Consider the following 14,343-nt stretch of genomic DNA (forward strand, 5'->3'; position numbering starts at 1 on the left):
CCAATGATCCTGGCCAGCTCCAAAACAGTGCTTACAGACTAGATAGAAAAGAGCTTGTAAGCGCTGCACATAATCGGTGGTCGGTCTCCAAGGCAATGATCTGTAAACAAAAACAAAAAATGGGAATATCTCAAGAATTGCTGAAAATTTTAACAAATGGTAATTGGCAAAATTGCTCGTATTTACGAGCTAGCGGTCCTAGCTTTATCCTTCTGATGCAGAGCGCCAAAGCTTCTGCATAAATGTAGAGGTGGAAAATTTTCTTCTGTCTTCCAGCTGCCCCCACTAAGGGGAACTTAGAAGTTTATTACATACTGGGACAAATTTATGAAAAGTTTCCGGGGGCTTGTTCACACCCAATGTTTTTGATGCTTTTATTACTTGCTGGGGAAAAAAAGCAGCATTTTACAGAATCGGCAAAATAAATGAGATTTCTAAAAATCTCATTCACACAGTGTATTTTTTTTTCCTTGCATTTATTTTTTTTCTCCAAAGACGCAGCATGGTCAATTCAGTCGCATATAGTTTTTCCTCATTTGAGATCAAAAAAGCAAAACCCAAAAAAGAAACGCATCTAAAAACTCACTATATTTATGCTGCATTTCTCTGGTTGTAGTCTGCATCTTTCATGCAGAAAAAAAAACTGGAACCGAAAAAAAAAAAAAAGCTACATGTGAACATACCCAATTTTGTGGGTACATTTCGAGGGGGACTTTCAACAAGACTGGCGTTCATTTGCCGCCAGTGTAATATGTGCTAAATTCACTTTATATTGACGCAGTTTTGGGTCACTGTGGCGCATCTTAGACCACACCCATTTGCAGGAAGACACACCCTTCCATTACAATCCACACCCCCTTGTCAATCAAGGCACAGAAATTGTCCAAAACATATAACAAATGTGATGCAAGACACTTTTAACTCCTGATCGTGGGGTATTGTTGAGTATGTATATAGTCAGTATCCCACAGTCTGTTCCTGAGTTACTAAGAATTCAGTATTTTGAATTGATATGTAAATGAGACTGAAGAGCTATGGTAGATCTGAAGCTTCTGTCACTCCAGCTCTATTCCCGGCCCAGCGCCGACGACTCCTGCTTGACTGACGCGTCCTTTGCGTGAAGTCACACAGCATAGAGGCTGTCAGTCAAGCAGGAGGAGACCTAGCTGGGCCAGGAATAGAGCTGGAGTGACAGATGCTTTGGATCTACCATAGCTCTTCAGCCTCATTTACATATAAAATCATACATTGTTTTTCCAGAAACAGGGGAGCGGGCTAGCCATGTAATGGTATTGCTAGACTGAAAAATCTTTAACCCATATGACTCCTGCTGATATTCTTCCCATAGGACCTGGCAATCACAAACGAGGACAACCTGCCGATGTTCAGCCGCTGCAGCATCATGGCGCTAGTCGCAGCATACCTCAATTTCCTCAGCCAAATGATTGCGGTTCCAGCATTTTGCCAGCACGTCAGCAAGGTAAAATTTCTTTTATTTCGAAAAAAAAAAGAATCACCCTTTTCAGACAAACCTCACCCCATCCGTGACCGTGCCTCCTTTCAAGTGAACGGCATTAAAGGGGTTGTTCGGCCTTGGGGTACAAGACTGCGGTCACTGTATGCTCACCGTGAGAGTTCTCTGGGAGCGGGCCCACAAGTCTGTGATTCGCATAGTTCCGGCCACATTCCGACTAGACTGTTACCTGCCGCCCTCAATGCGCTCGTACTGAACGTCTAGTGGGCATGTGACTGCATGTATGCAAATCACATACTTGAAGTTACGCTCCCGGCGCCAGCACGCACCGTGCACAATGGGAGGATTTGTACATGAAAATGAAGGTATCCAGCTCAGGAAATAAAATCAAAAGTCTTTATTTGGACAAATTTTAAAAAGTAAGCTGCTTGACAAACCAGTGCATACTGGAGGAAGGAATGTCTTGAAGAACTATATGAGGATTCACAAGTCTGCAGTCACATACCTGTTCCCTAAGACCGGACAACCCCTTTGATAAATAAATCTGACACCAAATGTGACAATTTACATAAAAATGATTACACCCTTCTATCACAATCCTTTTATTCTTACTATTGAGTGTGGGAATCGGATTATTCCGGCTATTAATATCATCCTTTATTCCTCAGGTCATAGAAACGAGGAACATGGAGGCCCCATACTTCCTGCCAGAAGTCCTGTTTAGGGATAAGTGCAGGTAATATGTTGTTGGGAACATTGATCTTCCTTTCGTCAGGTAATGACCATAACACAAAAAACTCATGGAAGTTGGAGACTCTTGACCCCCTCCCGATTTTTTTTTTTTTTTTTTTTTTTTTTTTTTTTTTATGCTTTTTATTTTATTCTGCTCCTTCTTCCTGGAGCCATAATTTATTTTTTCTTCTGTTTACACTGCCGTACGAAGGCTTATAGTTATGGGACAAGTCGTAGTTTTGAATAAAACCCTTTAAAATGACCTGATAACCTAATTCTCCAGATCTAAACTTGTATGTATTTTTTTTAACTTTTTGCTTACTTACTTTTTATACAAACTTTGGAAAATTGAAAAAAAATTAATAAATATAAGTTTGGTTTGTGCCACCATTTTTTTTTTTTTTTTATAATTTTTCAGTTGATAGTTGTCATGTTTGAGTTTTTTCGTTTGTTTTTGTTCTGCACCCTCAACAAGTCGATGCTTTTATGGAGACCATTTTGGGGTACATACAACATTTTTGTCACTTTTCGTTTATATTTATTTTTTTTATGGTGTGGCAACCAAAAAATCGTTTTTATGCGTTTCATTTTTCTTTTTCTCTTTACGGCATTAATTGTTATATTTTGATTTCAGTCCTTTTTTTTTTTTTTTTTTTTTTAAATTTAGGATTTAAATTTTTTATACTTTTGTACATTGGAAAAAGGTGGATGATTCGTAGGACTAGGAAGGCATCCGCGGCGTCCTTCAAACATTGGCTATTTTGTCAAAGGGGGTCTGTGGATGATTCGATCCATTTAAGGAGGCATCTAACTGGTTAAGTAGCAACAATCTGAGCAAGCTCCAGTCACTGTTGTTACAGAAAGATGTTGGCTATCTGTATAGTATTGTGCTAGCTCGTCTCCTGAGCCTGCTCTGTACACCGTCTCACATTAGTAAGAGGTTAGTGCATCATTATAGTGGTTGTAGATTTATTATGAACATAAAGGATCAGATTCGGCCTTCCTGCTGCCACCACTAGGGGGAGCTTATTGTTTTTTTCCTACAAGCATGGTAAGGTAAGCTGCTATGCTCCCTCTAGTGGAGGACGCATGTAGGGGCTCAGCTGTTGTTGCGCAAAAGCTGATGTGTTACTAAATAACGTGAGATTTTCTTCTCGATTCAAGTCTAAATTCAGAAGCGAGATTTCCTGGCTGTATCCATTATGTGCTCTCATATGCTCTGTACTAAATTGACTCTCCTCAGTCTTCCGAAATCGCTGGACAAGCATGATAAGAACGTCTTCTTCCTGACCAATAAGATAGTGGAGTCCCTCGGAGGCAGCGGATACGGCGTGGAGCGATTATCGGTCCCTTACGTACCGCAGGTGACAGGTGAGTTCACCAGTTCATCCATCGGAGCCAGTGATGACATGTATACACCTGAATGTTCCCTGGGGCACATTCTTATTTTCTCTTTGTCATCTAAATCGGATCTTAATGTGCTGATTAATTCTTAATATATATCTGTATACAGGCACCGTTCACTTTTTCTGATGTAAAACTTACCGTATACTGGTTATACATTGAAATCTATAGGAAAACTGTACGCACAGAGCTCCCTCTAGTGGTGGATGCAGATGGTCAGAATATCGTGTTTTCGCTCATTATTGGAGGGGGGACATGAACTGTTAGAAGAAAAAAATATTGCTTTCTCCTATGCAAGGTGATACCCAGCCTGCAAATACTGAGATAATCCAATTTACACTGTTATCAGTAGGAGGCAGACACCGAATCAATAAGGTGCCACAAAAGTGACAAAGCAAAAGTTACAATGACAAAATTTCCATTTCATTTTTTTTTCTAAAAATGAAATAAACTCGAAATAAACTCATTTAAAGAGACATGACCACAAGTGGCGCCATATTATGACTAGAGCAGCTGCTCCATTACATCCGGGCTACAAAGCGTTTTTTCCCCATGCAATATTCATGCTGGCAGGTGACTATTCACACAGCGTGCCATACCTTTTTTGCAACGCACAGGGCACTGCCATTCTGACATGCAATGGATACCCTCATCATCCGTCCGGATCTGGTGGAAAGAGTGGCTCTGATGGTACATGGAGCTTTAAAAAGGCTGTCCAGCAAAAACAAACTTACCTTAGGGGTCCAACTGGTGGAACCCGCACTGATCGTCATAATGGGGAATTTATATCCCCCTAAAAAAAAGGCAGGTGAGACGCTCGGCCGATGCTCCATGTGTTCTCTGAGGCTGCCGGGAAAAGCTGAACATGAGCACAGAGCGGCAGTCGAGCATGAGCACTACGGGGAGATAAAAATTCTCTATTCTGCGTATCCAGGCAGGTAGAATCACAACAATTAATAATAATAATTAATAAGTTATTACCTATCCCTTTAAGGAGGTATTACCGTCTATGTAAATTTTCATCTATCCACTAGTTTGGGAAATGTGGGGCCCACACTGATCCGCCGGGGGCCCACACTGATCCGCCGGGGGCCCACACTGATCCGCCGGGGGCCCACACTGATCCGCCGGGGGCCCACACTGATCCGCCGGGGGCCCACACTGATCCGCCGGGGGCCCACACTGATCCGCCGGGGGCCCACACTGGTCCGCCGGGGGCCCACACTGGTCCGCCGGGGGCCCACACTGGTCCGCCGGGGGCCCACACTGGTCCGCCGGGGGCCCACACTGATCCGCCGTGGGCCCACACTGATCCGCCGTGGGCCCACACTGATCCGCCGTGGGCCCACTCTGATCCGCCGTGGGCCCACACTGATCCGCCGTGGGCCCACACTGTACCGCCGGGGGCCCACACTGATCCAATGACTAGTGCGTAGGTTATTTATACCAGAATTTCCTCTTAAAACGTCTTTATATCTTTTTTCCTTTTTGCTCCATAGAAGTGAATGGAAATATGTTAAAAAGCAGCAGCTCATGTGAGCCCATGACAACACTTCCTTTACGCTGGAAATTCTGTGTAGTCATAGGGTCACTGTGGGGATTTGTCACTCATATCACTGCCCACGATTATACGATTGTCATTGTGACCCAGATGGCAATATCCATCCTCTCCGAGGCAGGATGTCTTCTGCTTTTATGTTGCTTTTCCCGACTCACAGGTCCTTTTTATCCTTCGCAGTTTAATTTGTAGCGGCCTTTACACCGGCGATCTACTCTACAAGGATGGTTGAATATTTATATATACTGTGTATATGCTACGCTGTCACCGGGGACAGGACATCTCCGGCTAGACTCGCAGTGTGACGAGCAGCGACCTTCCCGGCAGCTCTGCTCCCCGGCCGCCTCTGTGCCGTATCCACGTTGTCTGCAGTTGTTAGCATTTGATGGATTATCCAGAGCAGATCCCATGGGCAGAATCCACTTACCGGGGTCTGCAGATGACAGACGCAGGGACGTCCGGGAGCGCAGCGTCTCTTCATAATGTTTTTCTTTTGTAAGTCAGAAGATAAAGTAAAAATGACAATCCCATGGTAACACAAGTCCAACAAAGTTAATTGAAAGAATAAAATGAGACCCAAATTTTTGGATTAAACAGGCCGTGAAGTTTATCATGAGTTACTACAAACTTATTAAATCCGATAACCAACTTAACTTCTAAAACCGAAATAATGACCAAATACAACCGGCGCAAGTCAGGCCATTATCCTCGCACCAAGGCTCATCTTGGGCCTCCGCAAAACACCACAGACACCTGTCTATTACATTTTGAAACCCCCCAAAAATGTCCAATCTAACGTCTGAGAAATGAACTCCCATCTTATATAATCCCGGTGTATCCATGGTGTGGACGGTGTAGGAAAACCGCCCATCATGGGAAGGTGTATTTCCATGGCCCTATTAATACATTTACATATTTTTTTTTTTTCCATAAAGGCCCAGAGCGGGCCTTGGGACTATTTCTGAAAAAAATAAATCCAATGTTGTATATTTAGCCAGATCATTTTCTCCTATATGTAACATCACTAAATTTGGGGATGTCAACAACTGGACTAACTCTTCATTCTTCCCCGATACCGACATAAGCCCCTTTTACCGCACCGTACAACTAAAGGACCTAAAAGGAACTTTGATGAATGGGCTGATATAATTTTAGTTCAATTGTTCAAACATTTTATTAAAACTGAATTAAGTTGAAATTTTGTTAATGGAGAAGATACTGAAGGGCCTTTTATTATAGTTCTTACAGTTAATCCATTTCTTGTGTTCTCTCACGGGGCATACTTGTGATTCGGGAATCCTATTTAATCTAATACCGCACCCCCTGCCCGTCTGACCTGGTTTAGATTTTCTCTAATCTGACTGATTTGAAAATTAATATCACTACATAACAAATTTGGTTCAGCCTTTTTGTTGGCAGCTACTAATTCACCTAGACGCAAAACTGCGAAAAAGGCAAAGACAGAAGCCGTCCTAAACAAAGTCTCTACAGACTTATCTGCGAACACATGACTTAGTCTAACACAATTTGTTTTTACAGCCATATGGACACTGGTCTTCTCCTGTCGGGACGCCCCCAAGCCGTTTTATCATTTTTTAGAACTTAACTGGGAATAAATTGCACATTGGAGAGTTCCTGTGTGGTTTTAATAAAAAGGATACGCCTGCCAACAATTTAGAAATGTAACAGAAAGACCGCTTTTTCATTAACGAACAGCAGGATTATTTCAGCATTGTTCTGCGTGTGATCTACGTTTTTTGCCTTTCAAAAATTCACCTATGACTTCCATGCATCTGAATAATCCACCCATGTTCTATAGGAGACTGACTGCATAATGTAAAATCCAACAGTAGACTCCATAACTGGGGCGGACACAGGATCCCTTCTTGTTCTGCGAAAGAGGCCCAACTCTGATACTTCGATCGAGGTGAAACTCCGATCGATGACCTTTCCAACTCTGACATTCTATTATTCTATGGTGAGTTCTCCTTCAATGGAAGTCTTCAAACAGAGGCTGGACAGACATCTGACTTAGATGGTTTAGTGAATCCTGCATTGAGCCGGGGGTTGGAGACAATGACCCCGAGGTCCCTTCCAACTCTACCTTTCCATGGTGAGTTCTCCTTCAATGGAAGTCTTCAAACAGGGGCTGGACAGACATCTGTCTGAGATGGTTTAGTGAATCCTGCATTGAGCAGGAGGATGGACATGATGACCGTGGAGGTCCCTTCCAACTCTTAACAATCTAGGATTCTACTCTTCTACTAGTGGCGAGATAAAGCAATTGTTTTGGCTTTCTCTCTATTTTCTATGTAAGCTTCTTTTAACCAAATATTATCTTTCAGGCAGCAGACTACCAATCTTCTGAGCATCTTTAATGTATATGGGCATCAAGACGATAACATATTGACATAAAAAAAACATACTTTTGTTATCCGATTGCAATAATATACGCCTATTTTTTTAAATTCTTCTCCCCAAATTGTTAATGAAACCACTAATGTAAATAACTCCTTTACGACTGTGTTCCCGAATCCTTTGTCGGTGCTGGACTTGGGCCATAATAACTCCGCTGACCATCTCCCCTTAAAATAAATCCCGAAATAAATGTCACATAAAGTTCCTAAAAACGATTGCAAAGCATCTGCTGAAATAAACTCTTGCTGCCGGCAATTGCAGCAATTAAAATTACTTTATAGACTCCATTCAAATGTAAAGATCCTTTTCAGCTCCCTGTTTATCCTAATACGCGTTCTTGGGGATTTCAGAGCTTTAGTGGCATCATATAACCTAGAAAAAAACACCACCCATCGGAATTGTGCAAAGTTAAGGATGCCTAGTAGTGTCAACTTTTGCAAGAAGTTCTCCTTTGCCTTATGCTTTTAGTAAGTCGATCGTTTGACCAAATGATGCGTATTTAACCGAGGCTTTAGATTTTTCAACTTCGTCAGAAAATTCCTTGGGGTATGATGGATCATGGATCATCCTAAAGGATTCTTTTTTGGGGACTACTCCAATTGGTGTTAAATGGCCCAGAACCATTTCAGGTTCTTCAGTAATTTTATCCTCGTAAAATGATACTTATGTCAAGTTATCAGACCAGCAACAACCAACCCCATTACATTTAGAAGCTGAAAACCCAAAGTCAAAACCATTAAAAACTATTTCGGCTTTGGCTGTATCCGGAAAGAGTTGGATCCCCAGGTACATTCTTAATAATTGCACTGTTGTCACTGCTTTTGAGAATGAAGTCCTTTCAATTAGTTTGTTGCTGGATTTCTTGGTGGCACATTCTTTTGTGACAACATCAAATTCAGCCATAAGCCGACATCCTTTGTTCCCCATCTCATAGATGGGTGGACAGCCAACTTCTGTCTAAATGATTCATTGTAAAAGTACCATGCCGTACCGCCAAAGTTACGATATGCCTCCAGTGCTATATCAACACGTTGGAATAGGTTGCTGCAATGTTCTGGATATTTTTCAACTAATACTGCAGAATATATACAGAATGCCTGCAACCAGTTAATAAATGGGCCGGGGACGTTCCTTCTCCCATCATCTGACTCAGTCTTTTGCTCATATTTTATCGCATCTAACAAAACTAGCTTTCGTTGAAGGCAATAAAGATATTAGCTCCACAAATTCATTTCTCCATTTCTTTTTTTTTTTTATTGCTGAGCTCAGGTGCAAACCCATCGGAAACCCAACTCACAGGGAATAGCCTCCTTAAGGCAGGATTCTGCTATAAATGCACTCATCCTACCCTGCTGGCACGTGGGATAAATGACTAGGTAATCCAGCAGGTTTAACCCCAACACTGGACCTTGTATTAAAAACATTAGCCACGCATTCGGCTAAGACCTGCCTAAACAATTCCTTAATTTCCATCAAACTATTACTAGCTGGGGCAAACGGGGCCATGGATGTTCTCGTCATCCGTGACGCTCCTCGGGCTTGACATCTCAGCAGCATCCTCCAGGCAGGTGTCTTCGGGGTTCTGAGTCACCCTAGGGGGCGAGCACAGGTGCTACCATTCTTCCCATGGCACGGCCGGCACATGCTCGTCATCTTCTGCTGATGGTCTTCTCACGAAGGATACCGCTGCCGATGGTCTTCTTCTGTGGCCAGGCTCATGGTGTGTAACTTGCGCTAGAGACCAGGAGCTCTTCTCCTGTCCCTGGACCTCGGTAACACGCTTCCTGCTGCGGAGGCTGTATGATGCCCCAGGAGCTTCCTGCTTTTGTCAGTGTTCGTCGCCACCTGATGACAATGCAGTTCTCCTATCGTTACGTTGCTTTTCCCACTGGGCAGAGTCTTTTTCCGGGTGCGGTTTTTCTTCCACCTATGTGACAGCTGCGGTGAGTATGAGCTCCTGGTTCCTCTTAACTTTTTCAGGTTTAAATATCTCGCTTGTTCGCCGGCATCATCTTCTCCCTCCTCTTCCCTCTGCTCCTTCATCGCCGTCGACTTCATTATCTTTGGCTCGAGCGGATACCGGCACATCCAGGCAGCTCCGGAGCCATTCTTCTCACCGGCTCCTCCATCTCTCCTCAACAGCCTCTTGCTTCAGCTCTTCCATCCTGTCTTTCGTCTTTTCTTGAATCTTTCTTGACATCTGCCGGCTGATCAGCGCAGCCTGGCGTTAAATACTGAAATTCTTACTGTAGTTTTTGTGAAGAGCCAATCAGGGACCTAGAAAACAGACCAGGAAGACAAGCCGCTGGGACCAGTGTTCATCCTCAGCTGACCTGGGGTGTTCATCTTAGCCCTGGTTAAATATAAAGAGAGAGCAGCACAGAGGAGTAAAATGGTGGAGACAAAAGAGGGACAGGGGAAAAATATACCAGGCAAATTACCAGTGACTGCACCAGCAGAATAGTGAGTGCAGCTCTGGGGTATAATACAGGATGTAACTCAGGATCAGTAATGTAATGTATGTACACAGTGACTGCACCAGCAGAATAGTGAGTGCAGCTCTGGAGTATAATACAGGATGTAACTCAGGATCAGTAATGTAATGTATGTACACAGTGACTGCACCAGCAGAATAGTGAGTGCAGCTCTGGGGTATAATACAGGATGTAACTCAGGATCAGTAATGTATGTACACAGTGACTGCACCAGCAGAATAGTGAGTGCAGCTCTGGAGTATAATACAGGATGTAACTCAGGATCAGTAATGTAATGTATGTACACAGTGACTGCACCAGCAGAATAGTGAGTGCAGCTCTGGAGTATAATACAGGATGTAACTCAGGATCAGTAATGTAATGTATGTACACAGTGACTGCACCAGCAGAATAGAGAGTGCAGCTCTGGGGTATAATACAGGATGTAACTTGGGATCAGTAATGTATGTACACATTGACTGCACCAGCAGAATAGTGAGTGCAGCTCTGGAGTATAATACAGGATGTAACTCAGGATCAGTAATGTATGTACACAGCGACTGCACCAGCAGAATAGTGAGTGCAGCTCTGGAGTATAATACAGGATGTAACTCAGGATCAGTAATGTATGTACACAGTGACTGCACCAGCAGAATAGTGAGTACAGCTCTGGAGTATAATACAGGATGTAACTCAGGATCAGTAATGTAATGTATGTGCACATTGACTGCACCAGCAGAATAGTGAGTACAGCTCTGGAGTATAATACAGGATGTAACTTGGGATCAGTACAGGATCAGTAATGTAATGTATGTACACAGTGACTGCACCAGCAGAATAGTGAGTGCAGCTCTGGGGTATAGTACAGGAGGTAACTCAGGATCAGTAATGTAATGTATGTACACAGTGACTGCACCAGCAGAATAGTGAGTGCAGCTCTGGGGTATAATACAGGATGTAACTCAGGATCAGTAATGTAATTTATGTGCACAGTGACTGCACCAGCAGAATAGTGAGTGTAGCTCTGGGGTATAATACAGTAATGTATGTGCACAGTGACTGCACCAGCAGAATAGTGAGTGCAGCTCTGGGATATAATACAGGATGTAACTCAGGATGAGTACAGGATCAGTAATGTAATGTATGTACACAGTGACTGCACCAGCAGAATAGTGAGTGCAGCTCTGGAGTAAAATACAGGATGTAACTCAGGATCAGTAATGTAATGTATGTACACAGTGACTGCACCAGCAGAATAGTGAGTGCAGCTCTGAGGTATAATACAGGATGTAACTCAGGATCAGTAATGTAATGTATGTGCACAGTGACTGCACCAGCAGAATAGTGAGTGCAGCTCTGGGGTATAATACAGGATGTAACTCCGGATCAGTAATGTATGTACACAGTGACTGCACCAGCAGAATAGTGAGTGCAGCTCTGGAGTATAATACAGGATGTAACTCCGTGTCAGTAATGTAATGTATGTACACAGTGACTGCTCCAGCAGAATAGTGAGTGCAGCTCTGGAGTATAATACAGGATGTAACTCCGTGTCAGTAATGTAATGTATGTACACAGTGACTGCACCAGCAGAATAGTGAGTGCAGCTCTGGGGTATAGTACAGGAGGTAACTCAGGATCAGTAATGTATGTACACAGTGACTGCACCAGCAGAATAGTGAGTGCAGCTCTGGGGTATAATACAGGATGTAACTCAGGATCAGTAATGTAATTTATGTACACAGTGACTGCACCAGCAGAATAGTGAGTGCAGCTCTGGAGTATAATACAGGATGTAACTCAGGATCAGTAATGTAATTTATGTACACAGTGACTGCACCAGCAGAATAGTGAGTGCAGCTCTGGAGTATAATACAGGAGGTAACTCAGGATCAGTAATGTAATGTATGTGCACAGTGACTGCACCAGCAGAATAGTGAGTGCAGCTCTGGGGTATAATACAGGATATAACTCAGGATCAGTAATGTATGTGCACAGTGACTGCACCAGCAGAATAGTGAGTGCAGCTCTGGGATATAATACAGGATGTAACTCAGGATGAGTACAGGATCAGTAATGTAATGTATGTACACAGTGACTGCACCAGCAGAATAGTGAGTGCAGCTCTGGAGTAAAATACAGGATGTAACTCAGGATCAGTAATGTAATGTATGTACACAGTGACTGCACCAGCAGAATAGTGAGTGCAGCTCTGAGGTATAATACAGGATGTAACTCAGGATCAGTAATGTAATGTATGTACACAGTGACTGCTCCAGCAGAATAGTGAGTGCAGCTCTGGAGTATAATACAGGATGTAACTCAGTATCAGTAATGTAATGTATGTACACAGTGACTGCACTAGCAGAATAGTGAGTGCAGCTCTGGAGTATAATACAGGATGTAACTCAGGATCAGTAATGTAATGTATGTGCACAGTGACTGCACCAACAGAATAGTGAGTGCAGCTCTGGGGTATAATACAGGATGTAACTCAGGATCAGTAATGTAATGTATGTACACAGTGACTGCACCAGCAGAATAGTGAGTGCAGCTCTGGAGTATAATACAGGATGTAACTCAGGATCAGTAATGTAATGTATGTACACAGTGACTGCACCAGCAGAATAGTGAGTGCAGCTCTGGAGTATAATACAGGATGTAACTCAGGATCAGTAATGTAATGTATGTACACAGTGACTGCACCAGCAGAATAGTGAGTGCAGCTCTGGAGTATAATACAGGATGTAACTCAGGATCAGTAATGTAATGTATGTACACAGTGACTGCACCAGCAGAATAGTGAGTGCAGCTCTGGGGTATAATACAGGATGTAACTCAGGATCAGTAATGTAATGTATGTACACAGTGACTGCACCAGCAGAATAGTGAGTGCAGCTCCGGAGTATAATACAGGATGTAACTCAGGATCAGTAATGTAATGTAATGTATGTACACAGTGACTGCACCAGCAGAATAGTGAGTGCAGCTCTGGGGTATAATACAGGATGTAACTCAGGATCAGTAATGTAATGTATGTACACAGTGACTGCACCAGCAGAATAGTGAGTGCAGCTCTGGAGTATAATACAGGATGTAACTCAGGATCAGTAATGTAATGTATGCACACAGTGACTGCACCAGCAGAATAGTGAGTGCAGCTCTGGAGTATAATACAGGATGTAACTCAGTATAAGTAATGTAATGAGTGCAGCTCTGGGCGGTGTAATTCTGGATTAGTACAGGATAAGCTATGGAACGTATTTACAAAGTTTCTCAATATGTGAACTGTAAAATAGTGATCATACATTTGGTGGACACCTGCAAATGTATAAAGTGGAATATTAATGTTAGAAAACCAACTGCACAGTGATATGTATGGATGAGTATGGTATACACGAGTGTGTGCATGTTATCTGCTTCTTGTTTTTATTCCTTGATCTGATGATGTTTTGTGGAGCTGCTGTTGACCTTGGAGGTTATGTACCAGGATGGTCAGTACGCTTTGCATTTATGCAGCCAATCCTAATGTGACTCCACCCACTGGACACACAAGCTCATTGTAGCACCGGCTGCGGATTTGATAGTGACTCTGGGACCATCATTTTTTTGGATCATGACCTCTACAGTGAACAGTGCAGCCATTAACCTCCTAACCTCCTCTTTGACAAGCCAACGTTTTCTCTTCTCAATGTAGCTCTGTTCCCATCAGTCAAAAAGTTACGTAAGAGTCCAAAAGGTAAAGATCTGTCTGAGCCCCTTAGGGTGACCTAACGTAGCGCTATCCTTCCCAGCGCCTGTATACGATGCACTATATGTTACGTGCTCGCTTGTGTCCTTTAGACTCTTAGAATATTAGCCATGTCCCTGTTTTCTGGAGATCCGTAGACTGTGTTAGTGTATATAACATAGCCATAACGGTAGTGCTGTATGGTGACTGACTAGCCAAAAACTTATCTCGCGTCTTGTAGCGGAATAGAGGTCATGAGGTCAGGAAGCTGCAAGGTTAAAGGAATCCGATTCTGTTTTTGTTTTTTCTTTTTAATAAATTTTGGGCCATTTAGTATAAAATGGCCCAAAAAGATGACATATATATATACTAAACCACACACTTTGTAAATGTATAAAGAAAAAGAAATACTAAAAAATACTAAAAAAAAATAAGAGAAATCTACATCACATCAATATTTGGTGACCTCCATTTGCCTTCAAAACAGCAGCAGATCTTCTCAGTACACTTGCACAAAGCTTGAGATTTTGTAGGATTTTACTCAAGTGTATGA

General features: G+C 42.7%; 1 protein-coding gene across 1 annotated transcript in view; it reads left to right on the forward strand.

The window, feature by feature from the left end:
- EFR3A (EFR3 homolog A) overlaps window positions 1–14,343 on the forward strand; it is a 176,867-nt gene that overhangs the window by 146,085 nt on the left and 16,439 nt on the right. Inside the window, exons 17-19 of the mRNA XM_069731930.1 lie at window positions 1,349–1,480; window positions 2,143–2,210; window positions 3,450–3,577. Coding sequence (XP_069588031.1) covers window positions 1,349–1,480; window positions 2,143–2,210; window positions 3,450–3,577 — 328 coding nt within the window. The remainder of the gene's footprint in view (window positions 1–1,348; window positions 1,481–2,142; window positions 2,211–3,449; window positions 3,578–14,343) is intronic.

Source organism: Ranitomeya imitator, chromosome 6, assembly GCF_032444005.1.
Source record: "Ranitomeya imitator isolate aRanImi1 chromosome 6, aRanImi1.pri, whole genome shotgun sequence".
Classification (NCBI taxonomy): Eukaryota; Metazoa; Chordata; class Amphibia; order Anura; family Dendrobatidae; genus Ranitomeya; species Ranitomeya imitator.